The 18,174-nt window shown below is 40.0% G+C and overlaps 1 protein-coding gene across 5 annotated transcripts in view; it reads left to right on the top strand.

The window, feature by feature from the left end:
- The window catches only part of Chn1 (chimerin 1), a 160,937-nt gene extending 145,194 nt beyond the window's left edge, over positions 1 to 15,743 (top strand). For all 5 annotated transcript variants that reach the window (XM_020168890.2, XM_074071136.1, XM_020168891.2 and 2 more), the window contains 5 exons: positions 4,363 to 4,536; positions 5,181 to 5,258; positions 7,117 to 7,254; positions 13,472 to 13,577; positions 14,889 to 15,743. In XM_020168890.2, coding sequence (XP_020024479.1) covers positions 4,363 to 4,536; positions 5,181 to 5,258; positions 7,117 to 7,254; positions 13,472 to 13,577; positions 14,889 to 15,060 — 668 coding nt within the window. In that variant the 3' untranslated portion in view covers positions 15,061 to 15,743. The remainder of the gene's footprint in view (positions 1 to 4,362; positions 4,537 to 5,180; positions 5,259 to 7,116; positions 7,255 to 13,471; positions 13,578 to 14,888) is intronic.
- The last annotated feature ends 2,431 nt before the right edge of the window (positions 15,744 to 18,174 follow it).

Here is an 18,174-nt window from a genome sequence, read left to right as displayed (position 1 = left end):
CATAGAGGACAGGTACAACGGGTATAAATAATCTGTGCTGATAAGCTAGAGTCCCAAATCATGTTTGGAAGAAATGTTTGGAACATCTATTATAGTAATACAGGGATTGAGGGCCATTCCCACAGCCACCTACGCCCACAGCCTCCAGCTCTTTCTGTGAGCCAGGGGCTGGAAGTAAAAGAAAAGCCTTCGGGAGAGCTTTCATTTTGTCCTTAAAAACGTTATGTCTGTGGGATTTGAACTATATTAACATACAACATAAGCACACATCAACCCTTTTTTTTTAATGCAGGAGGCTTTAGACTCGTTAGTTTTGTTTTCTTTGGCAACTAATTACATTTGGATGGCCCTGGGATTCTTAGACCTAAAGTGACTCTGACTCATCTGGCCTTTGAACCATCTCCTTTATCTAAAACAGAATATAACAGAGAATAAGAATTTCAGGAAAGAGCTCACACTGTGGCAGGCTGAATAACGGTCCCCAATAATACCACTTCCTCATCCCCAAACCTGTGACCGCATTACCTTTCGGGCACTAGGAACTTTGCAGATGTGAGTAAATTAAGAATATTGAGATGAAGAGATGATTGACAGAGGGGGCCCAGTGCAGTCATAATCCAAAGAGTTTGAGGCAGGCAGGAAAATGAGAGTTACAGAAAGATGATATAAGAACAGAAGCAGAGGTCTGAGAAGAGACGAGATGCTTTGACGATGGAAGAAGGGGCCATGAGCCAAGGAAGGCAGTAGCGCTAAGAGATGGAAAAGGCACAGAAAGAAATGAGTTTCTCACCCTGAACCTTCAGAAGGAACATAGGCCTGCTAATGCCTTGAGTTTAGCCCCAGGAAACTGATTTTAGCCTCCATAATCATAGGATAATGAATGCATGTTGTTTTAAGCATGAGTTCGTGGTAATTTGTTACAGCAAAAATCAGAAGCTACTGATTGAGCCACTGAACACTCAAGATATTATTGTCAAAGGAAATGAATGGCAGGCTTGCTGCCTGTTAGGAAAGAGATATATGTACTATCTGCTTTTGATCCCTCAGACAGCATGCTTTGTTCTGATTTCTTTTTTCAAAAATCCACCAAGGCAAAAGCACTTGTCTGGAATATATAATGGGGTGTTGGCCAAAAGCAGCAATTTGTATACCACCCACACGCTTAAAAAAAACATGTAAAAGTATTGGGTGGTATTCAAGCCACCAGGCCAACAAAGATGCTGTAGGAGTGAAATGGAATTCAGCTAGGACTGTACCAAGCAAGCTTCCCTTCAGGACCGAAAGCTCCAGGCTTGCTGCTGAGCACACCGCAGCCATTGTAGACAGTGAGGGGCACAGAGGGTTATGATGCCAATCATTAGATTCATGATCTCAGTAAAAGAGCTTACTCTACCCTCCTCTAACATGAGTGACTGTTACAAGGGAATATCTTACTGCAGCTTAGTCAAGGTTCTTCTCTTCTTTTTTTGGCAGTACTGGGGTTTGAACTGAGGGGCTATTCCTTCAACCACTCCACCAGTCCAGGTTTTTTTGAGATAGGATCTTGCAAACTATTTGCGTGGCTGCTTTGCACTGCAATCCTCCTGGTATCTGCCTTTTAAGTAGCTAGAATTACAGGCGTGAGCCACTGATGCCCAGCAAGATGTTCCTCTTGCTAAAACATGCATGAAGCAAATAAGTAGCCTTTACAGAGTTAAGTTCAGCCAGGTGTGGTGTTGCACACCTGTAGTTCCAGCATTTGAGGGAGGCTGAGGCTGGAGGATTATCAGTTCAAGGCCAGCCTGCGCTATGTAGTAAAACCCTGTCTCAAAATAAAAAAGAAAATTCAAATTCAAAGGAAGCTTGTCCAGATCAATTTGTTTTGCTAAACTGTTTTCTTTCTTTATGAAATGTAAGTTTATAGGTTAATCTATTGTGTTACCACTGAGATTTGTCAAATGCCCCTTCCCCCAAAAAAAGATTATTCCACCAACATCCCTGGATTGTTTTTATTTTAACCGTATCAGAACATTCTGAGAAAATAAGAATATTTTAAATCAGACTTCTTACCTTAGTACTGGTTATTTATTAAGGGGACTTGGTGTCTTCAGTGTTCTCCTCCCTCGCCACTTAATAGTGTAGAGCTTCACCAGGAGAAATGGGACTATTGTAGGAATTATATGACTTTAATACATAAATGAAAACCAAGTAAACTCTTAATGGCACACTGATACACTGCTAGTCCCTGAAACTGCAGTTTTCAGAGCAAGGTCAGGGACATTGTATTGCACAAACAATTTCTTAAGGGTATAGAAAGATTTTTTTTTTAATGTTTATGCTCTCCCCTATAGTCTTGAGAAAGACCTTATTTCTGCCAGATATTTGATCTTTGAAATTTATTGCTAAAATTGAACATAATATTTTCCCATGGTTTCATATTATTCAAAGGGAAGAGAGAATACTAGTTTAGAAAACATCTCCCTGATCTTTAAATACCTAAGTTTGAGCTTAGTCATCACTTTGTCCAGTTTTCACTGAGTCACAAATAAACTTAGGAGCTGCTGATGTTCAAAATGGGAGCTACTTCCCAAACATTTAAGAGGAAAAGGCTAATATTACTATTGGACCATCAGATGTTTTGCTCTTATGTGGATGCATCACATTTCACTGTTTGACTCTCTACTGGATATCCATCTAGGGTTTACACATAGGGAAAGAAAATAAGAGAAACACAATTCCATTTAAACATTGTGTTGTTGCTACCATATAAATCTAGATGGAAGCTAATAAGTTTTATCAGAAGTCCTGATGATGACAACCCCCAGCATTTACAGTAGGCAAAGTACCTGAGTGCCTGGGCTCAGTGAGTCACATAACAGTTGTGTAAGAGGGGAGCTTGCTGTCCTTTATGCCAGAAACACCAGCAAAACCAAAGCCTGCCCAGATACCACAGCCAGCCATCATGGCATTCTGTGGTTTTCAAGTTGATTCCATTAAGACCTGGCTACAACTTATATATGCCCCACTTGGACTGGGTTTGCAACATAAAAGTTTTATGAACTTAAAGACAGAAGAGTTATAACTTTAAAACATAAAAATGACATTTATTTTTAGTTGAATTATTTAGCTATAGTTGGTCACTTTTTGGTCTAATTAAACAAAATACTTGTATTCCTCTTGAACCTTTTTAAAATTTCATTGTGTTCTTGTTGAAAAAGAATGTCTCAAAATATTAACCAGAAACTCTTTGGGCTCTGGTATCATGGAAGTTACATTTCAGTACAAATTACAGTGCAGAGGAATAACTGCAGTAGAGGCAATATGGTATAGATGTTAACAGTGTGGAGTTCAGAATCATTCACAGGCTCAGAGCCATCTCCTCTGTGTACCTTGGGTAAATCTCTTAACACCTATGTTCTTGGATTCCTTTAATATAAAATAAGAAAAAGTACCTATTTCATAGAGCCTTGTGATTTTAAGTGAAATAATGAATGCAAAACACTTGGAACAGTGCCTGGCAATTAACCCTCAGTAAATGTTAGCTATGATAGAGTAACACATAATAGTTATAGGTATTGTCAGCTAGTAGATAAGTCATGTAGAATCTTACATGGAAAAGACTATGAATAAATATAAATAGGAGCAGCATCATCTTAGGAGGGTCCTGGATACTCCTACCCATGGAGATCCATTCCACTTCATATCCAGTATATTGAAATACAGCTCATGTCAAATAGAATTTTCATATTTCTCTAAACAAATTGACTTTTTAGTGATCTGCATTAGTCTATTTTGTGTTGGTATACCAAAATACCACAGACAGGGTAATATATAAAGAACAGAATTTTATTTCTCAGTCTTGGGCCTGGGAAGTCTAAGAGCAAGTCCCAACATCTGCTATGTCATTCTTGCTGCATCCTCACATGAGGGAGGCAGAAGGCCAATGCTTTGTCTCTATATGGAAGAGAAAGGACAAGGCCAAGGACAGAGCCCCATGACCCCTAACACTTCCCAAAAGGTCACACTTCTTCAACACTACTGCATGAGTTTTGGAGAAAACAAGCACATTCAAACCATAACAGTGGCAATTTGGAATAATACTAGGTAAACATTTAAACCCTGATTTTGACTGATTTTTCTTATTACGGTCTTGAGGTCAATAGCAATTAAACAATGAGGTGTGAGCTAGACTTCTGATCTCTTAGGTAATACCCAAAATTTTCTTGAGTAAAGAAGGGACTGTAATTTCCCATTTTGAAGGAATTGCTCGGGACTAGTCCACTTCAAAAACCAAATTTAAGCTCAAGTGTCTTTTGCCAAAACAAACACTCCAGCTCAAAGCTATGAAAACAATAATGAGTTTTTCCTTTATTCTTTCCATAGATTGTGGTTTGAATGTTCATAAGCAGTGTTCCAAGATGGTTCCAAATGACTGTAAGCCAGACTTGAAGCATGTGAAGAAGGTGTACAGCTGTGACCTGACAACACTTGTGAAAGCGCACATCACTAAGCGGCCGATGGTGGTGGACATGTGCATTAGAGAAATTGAGTCTAGAGGTGAGGCCACTGCCAGCACAGAAGGCCTGAGCTCCCCCTTGGTGCCTCATTTGCACAGCACTGCTGGGTTCTTGGGTAATTTAGAGAGGGATTTCAGATGTCATATGCTGTCAAAGTCTGGAGTGAATTAACAAGTAAACAGCTTGATTTCAAACCAGCTTTAGAAAATATGCTTTAAAATATGCGTATAGGTAATGGCGTCCAGTATGTCAACATAAAGAGACAAAGTCATTTTTCAGTTTTTATATTCTTCAGAGGTCTAAGATGCCCTATTAAAACTACCCAAGACCAAAAACCAGAGCTGCACCCTAATTATTCTTTCCCACAATGGGAAAACTGGTACAGGCCTGATAATAAAGTTTTTCTGTCTTCTGTTATGTAAAAGAATTTATTTCCCTTAAGACTTAACACTATTTGATCTAATTAGACAACATGGTGAGCCAAATTATAAATACTCAGGTGATAGTAGGTCAGAATTAAAGAACTGTGACTGTGAAGGTTTTATTTTAAGATAAAGGTGTGAAAAGGTTTCTAATCATTCATAGTTCATTATTCTTTCTGGCACATTGCTTCCAGCCTGAAGAAAAGGACAGTCCAAAGAAACTAATTAGCTTATTTCCTTCCTTCCACTTACTTACTTACAGGTCTGAACTCTGAAGGACTATACCGAGTGTCAGGATTTAGTGACCTAATTGAAGATGTCAAGATGGCTTTTGACCGAGGTATGTTCTTTAGCACAGTCATCAGCTTAGCACAGTCATACTCTTTGCCAAAAATTTACAGTTTCTTTCGGCAGCTTCTTTGCATTATTTTTCTAAATTATTTATGGTTATTACACCCCAAAAAAGACTCAACTTACAGTTTCTAATTTTTGTATTAGCTATAAATGTTAAAAGTGTCAAAATTCACTGTGAGAAAAAAACATAAAGCTTAACTAGATCACCAGTTGAGTATCCAAGACTGATCCGTGTTTACCAAAAGACATACAGCTCAATTACCTAGAAAAAAGGTAGGAAGGGGATCTAATCTTAACAGATCTCAGATATTCTGGGCCTCATTTGGCCTGCCCAGCTATGCTGTCACCCATGCTTCCAAGGCATCCTCATCACCATCTGTGACTAACTGAAATTCATGTTTTGACTCATGTGTTGGGGCCAGAAAGGTCAGAGTAGTTGAGGACCCTCTGGCATAGCCCTATCCCACTGTGGGAGGAGGGGTCCAGTCAAAGAGAAGCTCGGTGGGGCTTTATAAAATACATTTAAATTAAGATTTGTTTTTGTGGCTCTCTTACTTTGGCTTTGCTTTGAGTACTGCAATAAGTTGGGACTAAAGAATAACTATAGCCTTAAGTACATAGTTGTAATCATACATTATGAAGCCATTTTGGGCTGACTCTGTCACTTAACAATACTATGTGGTTAAGATTTCTCCATGTCCTTTTGTAGCTTGAGAGTTCATATCTTTTTATTGCTAAATTGTGGATATACTGTAGTTAATCTGTTCATCTGTTGAAGGACACCTTATTCACTTCCAGGTTTTTGGGCAGTTATGAACAAAGTGTCTGTAAAATTTTGTGCAGTTTTTGTGTGGACATGAGTTTTCAGCTCATGTGGGTATATACCTACCAGTGCATTGCTGGATTGACTGGAACTGCCTGACTTTCCTAAGTGGCTGCATCATTTTGCATTCCCAGCAGTGAGTGAGCGTTCCTGTTCCTCCACATCCTCACCAGCATTTGATGTTGTCAAGGTTTGGGATCACAGCCATTTGAATAGCAATGAAAAGTCTGTTTTGTAATTCATAAGAATCTTTCATAAATCAAATGAAACACAAGAAATCTAGCATAAGATCTAGCTCAGAATAGACACTTACTAAGTCTTCAGTAGATGCAAGTTCAGATATAACAAGGTAAAGTACTCAGTGCAGGCAGAATGTAAGGGCTCCTTTGAAGACCAGTCTTGCTTCAGAATCAGAGGGCCTAACTCCTCTAAAACATTCTCCCATGTTATAATGCTTTCTCTTGTTGTTTCAACATTCTCAACTCCTGGATTTTTGTTGATTTGGGTTCTTTTGTTTTGGTTTTGCTTTTATTTTATTTATTTATTTATTTATTTTTACTTCTCACTGCCTCCCCTTCCCCTAGGGGTCAAAATTCAAATGTTATATGCAGGAGACTAAGGTAAAACAAAGGGGCCTTTTGTACTGGAGATCTTCTATAAGTTGGAAGTGTCTCTGTTGCTCTTTTTTACAAACTTATGTGTATATAAAACAGGAAATAAAAAATCCTGCATTATTTCCCTAAAAATTCTCAAGTGGCTTTGAAATTGAAAGGTATTTCACCTCAGTCCTCTCCTAACTTCTGTCCATAATTAAGCAAGGAAAAATAAGTAACTTCAGAAGAGAAAATTAGAAAATGTTTTGGTGTTTCAGTGAAATTGGTCATTAATATGTGTTGTTTTTCACAGCAGATGTGATATTAAAAACTGAAGCATTGCTTATCTTTAAAATCTGTTCATATACCAAAATGTCCTTCATTTGAAATTCATATATTTACTTTTGTTTCTCTTAACATCCTTAAAGATGGTGAGAAGGCAGATATTTCTGTGAACATGTATGAAGATATCAACATTATCACTGGTGCGCTTAAACTGTACTTCAGGGACTTGCCAATTCCACTCATCACGTACGATGCCTACCCCAAGTTTATAGAGTCTGCAAGTAAGCATGAATGCATGTGGCCCCAAACCCTGCCTTCTCTCAGGAACCACTTTTCCTAGTTTACTGTTGAGTTTTTGAGTGTGTTTTATGAAGCAATTCCCTTGCACCCCTCTCTGGTTAATGTACTCGCAAGAATTTTGCACTCTTCTCTAACTTGGGTTTTCCATGATTTGTACCATCAGCAGCTTCTTTATAATGTACTAGTTTTCCAAAATAAGCTTATACCAGTACTTCTTAGATACGGACCAACACATTTGTAAAATAAAATAAAGATGGGTAACTTTCTAGAAAAATAGAATTTAAAAATAAGACCAACTACTTTGTTATTAGATGCAGCAAACTCAAAACTTGCTGTCAGGTTGCTATAAAAGTTTCTAAACACTTATTCTCAATTTCTGAACTTACCCTATGTATGCAGGCCTTTAGCAAACAGTTTACATACTAGCATTGCTCTGTAAATTATCCTGTAAGGTGCACTATTTTAATTCAAGAAGGTTTTCTTGTTTTGTTTTTAAGAAGTTGGGATCTTGGCCAGGTTCTGGTGGCTCTCATCTATAATCCTAGCTACTTGGAAAACTAAGATCAGGAGAATCTAGGTTCAAGACCAGCCCAAGCAAATAGTTCACAAAACCCCATCTCCAAAATGAGGGCATCTTGAGAGAGCTAGGCAGTCATTTTGTTAGAGATATACACACAGCCCAAGAAGTTATTTTTAAATTCTGTTTGAGGTGAAAATGAGAAAAAGCAAAGGCTTATTTGGCAAATTTTGTTTATGCTGCAAAAATCATACCTATAATTCACATTTCACTTTTTAAAGGAGGGAACTCAACAGATTTTAAATGTTGGCATTACTATTTTTTAGAAAAGATAGACTATTTCTGTCATTTTGCTTTTCTCTCTTTAAAACCATATGTCGTCTTGATCTTAGTAATAATAATAGTATCACTTCCTTAGTAACATTGACTTGCTTTTTGACTTTGAATCTCATGAAGCACAAACTTTCTTTGTTTGGATTTTTGGTTTTTCCTTAAGAGCTTTTATTGAGAATTTTTGTGGTTAGGCTCTCAGAACCCTGATTTCTCTCTGGTCATGTAGAGAACAACGTGAGAATTGCACTGATTAAAAAGTTAGAGAGCATGAAAGATTCTGGGTCTCCTCCTTAGTATTTAACTCCTCTTATCTTGAGATGGACCCAATGCTGATCACGAACCCTGCCTGAGGGAGTTATGGGCCCCTGTTTTGTGGGGCAAATATTGCCTCCCCAGAGAGCTCTTCAGTCTGATTGGCACCAACCTGGAAATCACCTGCACTGTGAATGGCTGCTTTGTCCAGTTTGCTCCAACCCCAGGCTAACACTGAGGGTAAAGTAGATAGGTAGAGGTTCCTCTCCCCCTGTTACTTGGAAGTAAAATTAAAACTTGGCTTTATGTCTAACCCAAGAGCATAGAGTTCCAGAGGAGGAAGCAGTGATTCAAAACCCAATTCAAACCCTACACAACCATCCTACCTAGATAGCATCCAAGCCTCCTCATTGGATTCCGAGGCCTTTGGCCGCACACTTTTGGATGACCTCGCCTTCTTTCCCCACACGCACCCTTTTTGTTATTCTTCCAAACCATTTGTCATTGTTGTGTGATTTGTTTCTGAAATAGCCTTCCTGTCTGAAGTCAGTTAGCCCGCCTTCCTGTCTGAAGTCAGTTAGCCCCTTCTTATCTCTACCATTTTAATGTGTGATTTCTGACACCAAAAACCCTGGCATAATAACTCATCGTTCTGTAACATTGTAGCACATGCTGGATAGTGATGGCATTACAGAACATCACATTCTTGTGCATGTCGTTTGCAGCAGTAGAGTCACCTTCATTCTTTAGATGTGTAGACATGGGCATCTCTTAAAAGGCACATAAGGAAGATGAGAGAAGGTAACCATTAGAGTATATAGTAGGTGTCACAAGTCAGGCCACTTTACATCTAAGGTATGTTAAAGAAATGTTTTACAGTGTAAGTAAATTGGCCAGGCTCAGAGTACTTACTTTCTGACCCCACATTTTCCAGATCCTTTCAAGCCCTTCTCAAGTGCCACCTGTTCTTCTCCAGACCTGTTGTCCAAGGGCCATCTTTCTCCATTGGTTTCCATTGAAACCAATGAGCCTCTTTCCAGCCTCATTCCCTCTTGGTGGCAGGTTATAGTCATGTCATGTGGTATTTTCACAGTGCCTGTGTTAGTCCCTCACATAATAAGTGCAAACTTTTAATTTTACATTGAGAACTGCAGACTCTGAGTCTTTACACAGAAACTCTAAGGGGTCATGTGGCTGTATTTCCTACTATGACACATTCTTTTTGAAATGCTTAGTAACTAAAAGGTCACTACTTCTTTAGGCAGCCAGTCTACTAGTGGAGGACAGATCTGATGGCCATAAAGCCCTCTGTGCACAACAGAAACCTGCCTGCCCTTAATGCCCTCCTACAAGCAGTGCCACTGTCCTCATGCTCTTGCTCACGCCAGCCTTTCTGTATTCGATGACAACTGATGATGGCCATTCACCTCTGAATACGTTCTATTTTGTCCTCTTAAGTTATGCGGTAGCCTTATGGCTAAAGAGTGTGTTCTCCAAAAAATTGACAATGGGCAATACTTCTGTGCATGGAAGAAAAGGAGGAATGAGTTCCAAGGAAGAATTTCTTGTCAATTTCTACCAGTACATTCAATACATTTTATTGTATGTTCCCAAATTTATACCTCCAGCCAAGAGATACAGATGCTCTCTCTCTGAATTAATCCACGTGATTTGTTTAGTATGTACATCTCAAGTGGAACTGTCCACCAGACCTATGCCCAAAAGTTGATTCTTCCTTGATTCTTCCTCCATCCCTCATACATGCAATCCTTTGCATATCCCTCATCAGGAAATCTTGCAAATTCTGCCTTCAGAATACACCCAGAATCCAACATCTGTGACCTCACCATTACCACCTGGTTCAAGTTACTGTTAATCCTCCCTTGGATTTTTTTAGTAATTGCTGATGGTTTTTCTACCATTACTCTTGCCATTTCCTGATGTTCTGCACAGCAGCCAGAGGAGAGAGAATGACAAAAACATCAGGTGACAGCACTTCCCATTTCTTTCAGTAGATGCTGAGTCTTTAGAGCTGCCTTCAGCTGCTGGCATGAGAGAGAGCACCTGTTACTTTTCTGTCCTTACTTCATACTCTTCTGTAGCCACATTTGGCTCCACTTTTCCTCAAAGTATTACATGGCCACTCCTCTGCCTGGACCTATCTCCACATGGTTCATTCCATTACTCCCTCAGTCTTTACTGAAGTCCTTTCTCTCTGGCCATCAATTTAAAACTGCAAATCCCCATCTCTTGCAATGCTTCCTACTCTGATTTTCCCATAGCGCTTGCCTCAATTCTTTTTTTTTTTTTAATTTTTATTTTTTTATTATTCATATGTGCATACAATGCTTGGGTCATTTCTCCCCCCCTGCCCCCACCCCCTCCTTTACCACCCACTCCGCCCCCTCCCTCTACCCCCCCCCATACCCAGCAGAAACTATTTTGCCCTTATCTCATTTTGTTGAAGAGAGAGTATAAGCAATACTAGGAAGGAACAAGTGTTTTTGCTAGTTGAGATAAAGATAGCTATACAGGGAGTTGACTCACATTAATTTCCTGTGCATGTGTGTTACCTTCTAGGTTAATTCTTTTTGATCTAACCTTTTCTCTAGTTCCTGGTCCCCTTCTCCTATTGGCTTCAGTTGCTTTTAAGGTATCTGCTTTAGTTTCTCTGCATTGAGGGCAACAAATGCTAGCTAATTTTTTAGGTGTCTTACCTGTCCTCATATCTCCCTTGTGTGCACTCGCTTTTATCTTGTGATCAAAGTCCAATCCCCTTGTTGTGTTTGCCCTTGATCTAATGTCCGCATATGAGGGAGAACATAAGATTTTTGGTCTTTTGGGCCAGGCTAACCTCACTCAGAATGATGTTCTCCAATTCCATCCATTTACCAGCAAATGATAACATTTCGTTCTTCATGGCTGCATAAAATTCCATTGTGTATAAATACCACATTTTCTTAATCCATTCGTCAGTGGTGGGGCATCTTGGCTATTTCCATAACTTGGCTATTGTGAATAGTGCCGCAATAAACATGGGTGTGCAGGTGCCCCTGGAGTAACCTGTGTCACAGTCTTTTGGGTATATCCCCAAGAGGGTATTGCTGGATCAAATGGTAGATCAATGTTTAGCTTTTTAAGGAGCTCCAAATTTTTTTCCAGAGTGGTTGTACTAGTTTACATTCCCACCAACAGTGTAAGAGGGTTCCTTTTTCCCCCACATCCTCACCAACACCTGTTGTTAGTGGTGTTGCTAATGATGGCTATTCTAACAGGGGTGAGGTGGAATCTTAGTGTGGTTTTAATTTTGCCTCAATTCTTGTACTCGGTAAGTGTCACTGTTGTCAGACACCCTCTAGTAGAAGGTAAGGTTCCATGAGCAGGGATCCTTGTTTGCCATCCTGCAACACTGTTTTAATCTCACACTGTTTCCCACTTCTCCTTGCAAAGACTAACTGTAGAACTTAAAAGGACATTTTTTTCCAGTTGTAGGATCATGTACTTTCACATTAATTAACCTATGTTAAAAACTCAAGTTGTTTTCCATAGTAAATGGAACTTTTCCTCTAAGTTCTAGAAATTAGATTATTGAATGTCAGTGTCTGAGATAGTACTGATGCTATGAACTGACACTCTTTCAGGGTCCCAAAGTTCAGAGGCCACAAATTATTTATGATGACAAAAGGTAAGTAAATGTATTCTTCATTGCCAGGTGAAGGAACTGAGGAAGCTTTGGATGGACACTGTAAACTAGCCAAAGTTTCTTTTGAGTTAAAAAGCTTTCAGTCATTGTTCATATTCTGAAATTTATCAAATCTGCTCTGCCAACACTAGAAACTTCTCACACTCATGCCAGTTTTTATCTGACTCCAATACAGTTTCCACTGAGTTGGTTGGTTTATAAGAGAGACCAGGATGTTAGTCTTGTATTGAACATTACCTTCTAGTCAGATGAAACCTTCCCAGTTTTTCAAGGCTGCCATGCTGATTAGGACTCAGCAGTATGGGTTCCTTTTACAATTGCTTTAAATGCTGAAGCCCAGCATTTAAAGGCACCCCATCTCCCTAGAACAAGAACATGCTGTGGTGCTCTTTTAAGAGCACAAAATTCCAAAGATGTCAACCATTTCTGATTATAGACATGATCAATGAATCAAATCCAACCTATCACCTCAAAGGAATGAGCTGTTGTTTTGGCCCACACAGTAGATCTAAAATACTCAAGTGAACATGTTCCCTTCAAAGTTGACACCATTATTTCAAAGATCCCACCATCATGCAGAACATTTGGAAGTGCCTTCAAAACCTGTAGTGTGTTCTTTTGCACATCCTAAGAAACAGAAAGTGCTTGTGCTTTGAAGGGATATCTAATTTTTTTTTACTGTAACACCAAGTAATTTAAAACTAAGTGTAATGAAGTAAACGTTGGATGGTACATTTCTTGGTTTATAAAGAAAAAGGGCTGGGGGTATAGCTCAGTGGTAAAGTGCTTCCCTAGCCTGTGTAAGGCCCTTCCATCCCTAGAGTCACACACATATATACCAAGAAAAGTATGAATATCAGTAAGACTTTGCCAGGGGTCACAGTATGTCATCCCTTAAGTATGTCTGTAGTGTTCCAGGATTGCCTCATTTGAATGTATAACGGTATTTGTTTGTTTGGCAATACTGGGGATTGAACCCAGGGCCTCACGTTTGCTTGGCAGGTGCTCAACCACTGGAGCCATTCCATCAACCTGAATGCATAAGGTTTTATCTGTGACTACATGTGTGTGAACTTTTTATAGTTACCTCCTGAATATCCAATGTCCATTTTTCATAATTGCCAGACTCTTAAACACTCAGGTATAAGACACTTAAGTGAAAAGAGTGTATAATCCCCACAAAGTCCAAGTCCACACTGGAACTAAGAGCCTTTGGAAATCTGTGGCTTAAACCTTAAAAATACTTTCCAAAGCTTTAGGCAAGAACCTGTGAGAAAGCATTTTCTTTCTACCAGTTTTAGAAGAACATCACAGAATAGTAGTCAGTGAGCCATTCCTACCAGTTTTCGGGTAAAGCATTTCTCTCTCTCTGGTGTTCATCTTGCTGTTCTAGAAATGATGGATCCTGATGAGCAATTGGAAACCCTTCATGAAGCACTGAAACTACTGCCGCCGGCTCACTGCGAAACCCTCCGGTACCTCATGGCACATCTGAAGAGGTGAGCTACGGACTTGGAGTCTTACACTTGCATTGCATGCAGATTTCTAGTCAGATGAAGTGAAGGTGAAAGAAAGAACAAGCGGTCTGTTGTGTGGATGAGGAAATGCACGGCTGTATTGTCTTGAGAAGTTGCAGTAGTTGAAAAGGAGTGGTAAAAATACTCAGCACTATGATACTGCTTAGACACCTGACTATGACATCAATGTATTTGCTGTCCCACTACAGGTTTGCAAATATGCTAAAAACACCAATTTCTGCCAAGGACATGCATTAATTTTTGTAGAAGGGGAAGGGTTGCAGCTAGCATTGTAAAGTAAGAACAAAGCAATTTGCAAGGCGCCTCCCTTTTCTTCTTGTTGCAAAGTAAGCACTTTAAGCTTGGCTGTGAGATTTTAGATTATTGAATTAATGTTACCAACACTAGAAACTGGCATAAAAAGTGATGGGGTAAAGGAAGAATGGAAAATACAGTATTTCGATTAGTTTGGATTTAAAGCTTTAAAGTGACTGGTGATGATGTAGCTTTATGCCTACTTGGTCACCCTCAGTCACTACCAGTTGAAGCAAAATTTTCAGTTAAATGACTTAACTGTCAGTGATTTTAGGGTTCCAAAATATATAGAGTTCCAATTAGAAACAAGTTTTGTCTGCCAAAAGGCATGAGTTACCAAAATTGATATTTCAGTTACTAGTGGATATTTGTACTTTCCCTCTTTAGAAGGATCATGAGTTAAAATCTTTGTTACGTATGCTTACAACTCTACCCAGAAATTCAAGTTTGCTTCCTATTTGGGTGTAATTAAGTGTTCCACACTAAAACAAAGGAATAACTCAAATTATAGTCTCTGCTATTGTAGTAGAGAAGAGAAGAGAAACCAAACAGACCTCTGACAATTTTGCTTCCTCTGAACCATGTCCTTTACTATAGCACTGCTCTCTCCTAGACACTCAAATATTCATCTTACAAAAACACTCCACAGGAAGCAAGAGAGCCAGCATGGAGAGGCAGATGGAACAGTCAGTGTGGCCTGGTCCTTCTCTTCTCTTGCAAATTGTGCCCTTGTTTGGGGGGGGGAGGGAGGAGAACCCGCCCACACTTGGCTCCACACAGCCTGGTTGCACTCACCTCAGTGTTCACCGTCACACTCTACCTTAAGACAAGTCAGGGCTTTGAAGTCCAGAGAAATAACCTGCACAAGAGTTGATGAGTGGTCATAGCCTTTATAGTGAATCAGGCATTTGTTTTAGCGCTCAGGCTCCAGGAAAACCCCCGGCTCACAAGTCATTCTTCCTCCACTTTGTTTTTCAGAGTGACCCTCCATGAGAAGGAGAATCTGATGAGTGCAGAGAACCTTGGGATCGTGTTTGGGCCAACCCTAATGAGATCTCCTGAACTAGATGCAATGGCCGCACTGAATGATATCCGGTATCAGAGACTGGTGGTGGAGCTGCTGATCAAAAATGAAGATATTTTATTTTAAATTTTCACTTTGAAGGGGAAAGAAATGTTCTACAGATGAAGGAATGTTTTATAGTAATATAATTGGCTCCATTATTTCTTGGCTAGAGGTTTGGGCAAATAACCAGATTAAAATGAAGGATCTTTCTGTCGTTTCTGTAGCGCCACCCTGCTGTCCTTGTAAAACAGTGAACACATGCTTTCCAGTTCTCGTAATCCTGGGTGTTTATCATGTTAAGAAAAACACAAGCTATTGCATGATTACCCTTGTTTGGTAAGGAAACCCCACACCAAGGGAACAGACCTGCGCCTGCACTGCCTCTCCGTCCCGGCCTGTGGTCATCACCCAGCATGTTTCCCAGAGTAAACTGTCGTGACTGCTTTTGGGGTCCTTGCCATTGGTTTCGGATGCTTGTACACACATGCACACACAAGCGGATAAGCAGCACCCCTGGCTATTGCATTGCATAGATGTCTCACACGCCGACTTCACAGGTGGCTTCTCTCTGGTTCCTCTTAGCTCTAACAGCAAAAGCAAGATGTGTTTTCAGATCTATTACTTTAATAAGTTACCCTACCAATAAAAATGTACAACACAGAGCATTTTCTGTTAAGTTATTGGTTTTTAGTTGTAATTTTGTATTTTTATTGGCATGCGTTTATTTATTAAATTTGGCTTTAGAAATAAAAAATATTGATAGCTTTTTTTTGTTTTGCTGTGAGAATATTTAGAAAAATGTATTTAGCCATATATTAATACTGAGTACTTTCCTCTATCTCTTGTTTATTATTTATAAAAGTTTTATGGTACCCTTCTAAAACAATAATCCGAAACTGCTTAGAGTCTGAACATTCATTCATTGGATTTATTTTTCTTCTCATTACTCTGGCAGAAGAAGTCTAGAATATTTGCTCCACTTAAGGGGAGGGACCTTTTAGACTCATCAGAGGAAGAAAGACAACTAAAAGACTTTCTTGGCATCTGGTTTGTTGGACTGTTTGGGGCTGATGTGCATTGATCCAGCAACATTGCCTAGGAGTCCCAGAGCAGCCTGGCAGCTAGAGTGGTCTTCCCTGGATGCCAGGAGTCCAGGATCTGTGCCAGATACAACCACCTGTGTGGCTTTGAGCAGATAACCAGCCTTTCCCGGTCTGTCAGATGAACTAAAGTTCCATCCTGCTTTACACAATAACAGCTGAGCGTGGTGGTTACACACCTGTAGTCCCAGCTACTCAGGAGACTAAGGCAGGAGAATTACTTGAAACTAGAAGTTCAAGACCAGCCTAGGCAATATGAGACCTCAAAAAAAAAGTAAAAATAATAAAGACATTTCTGAAATCTCAAGACTACCTCAAAGATAATAGGAAGTGATGATAGGCAAGAAAATAAGTTTTTCCAATACCATATTTTTTGCCCATAGGCTAGCACAAGAAGATGACAGTGAACTTTCATTACTGTTTACTGTAAGGAAAGTGCACTTATTCAGGGAATATTCCATCACAGCGCTCTTCCTAGCTCAGGTCCTTTGAAAATGTCATTATACTTAGCAACATTGAGTAAACAGATTGATAAGGGACAGATTTGTTTCATATTCTGACATCTAAAGTAGAGACCACTGCAAGGCACTGAACACTAAGACAATGCTTTTGGCCCATGAATTGTCCCTGGGCTACATAAGCCACCCACCTACCCGGGCTCACAGCGACATCTCTCCACTGTCTTCCTTTTGAAGGAGAAATTCAGTTGTGAAGGAGAACACCTCATTGGAATGCATTCACCCTGGTTTCTTCCAAAAGAGGGCTGAGGTTGTAGTTAAGCAATATAGCCTTTGCTTAACATGTGTGAGGGCCTGCACCACCAAAAGAAAAGGGGAAAAAAGAGGAAACAAAAGGTAGTTGACTTCAGAGCAGGCACTTTGTAGAACTAATGCAGTGTCAGGAATAGAAGCAACGCCTGTGGAGATCCAGCCCTCCTTCCTGATCCTGATCATAGGAAGCAGGAGACGGACTTTCAAAGGAAATTGGGTTTGAGGTGGGTTTTTTGTTTTGATTATTTGAGACAGGGTCTCACTATGTAACCCAGGATAACCTCAAGCTCATCTTATTCCCACAGCCTCCAGAGTGCTAGGATTACAGGCATACACCATAGCACCCAGCTTCAGAGAAAGCTGAGTTTGCACACAAGGTTAGGGTCTGTCAGCTCTGTGAATAGTGTGCTTGGTTGCTTTATTAAAGCAACCCTCAGGGTATACAGATACAAATCACAGCTACCTCCCCTGTGAACACACCTGGACTGTTGGGTGGCACTTCCTTGAAATGAAGAATCAGTTCCCAGCCTCTTGAAGGGTTGGTCAATAAAAACCCAGAAAGTTTTGCTCATGTCTTTCTCTGGGCAGTGGGAGTTCTTAAATCATGACCTTTCATGGTGAAGCCAGGTTTCTGCTCTCTACCACAGTCGAGAGTGGTTGGACACCAGTAAGCCTCTCCACTGCTCCCCCTCCCCCCGCCACCCCTGCCCTTTGGGGTAAGTGCCCAGGCCTCCTCAGCTGCTCTGTATGTCTCAAGAGAAATTCTTGAGAAAGCACAAATTTTCCCTTCGTACCTTTTTGTCTTTTAATGTCATTTACACCAGCTGATCAGGAAAAATAACCTTTCACTGAATCGAGATTTAAAAACGTGTCTGTAAGGAGAAGAATGCATAGTTTCAAATATGTTTCTGATATGTGATAAACTCAAAAGGAAAGCCATCCATAAGTTAGGGTCAAAGTTCCAACTGCCATTTTTTTTTCCCCCTCTGCAGTGCTGGGAATTGAACTCAGTATGTGCTAGGCAAGCACTACACCACTGAACTACATTCCCAGCCTCCAATCATCACTTTTAAGAAAATACTTTATAGTTTATCACTGAAAGCTAATTAGATTTTGTTGGCAAGTCCAGTATGGAAAGCAAAAAGGCTTTCAAATGTACTTTGGAATATCTCTCTCCATGCTGTATGGCCTAGTAATTGGGAAGTTCATTTCCTTGATGACTTGCTGGAACAGCTGTATGGCTGCTACTTGCATCTGTCCATTAGGGCTGAGTGTGAGGCATTTCCTTCCGTGGTCTGAGGCAGCTGTGTTCTTCATGTCACACTTCA

Source organism: Castor canadensis, chromosome 4 (genome assembly GCF_047511655.1).
Source record: "Castor canadensis chromosome 4, mCasCan1.hap1v2, whole genome shotgun sequence".
Classification (NCBI taxonomy): Eukaryota; Metazoa; Chordata; class Mammalia; order Rodentia; family Castoridae; genus Castor; species Castor canadensis.
Note: the sequence above shows the minus strand (reverse complement) of the source record. Positions and strands in the feature narration are given on the sequence as shown.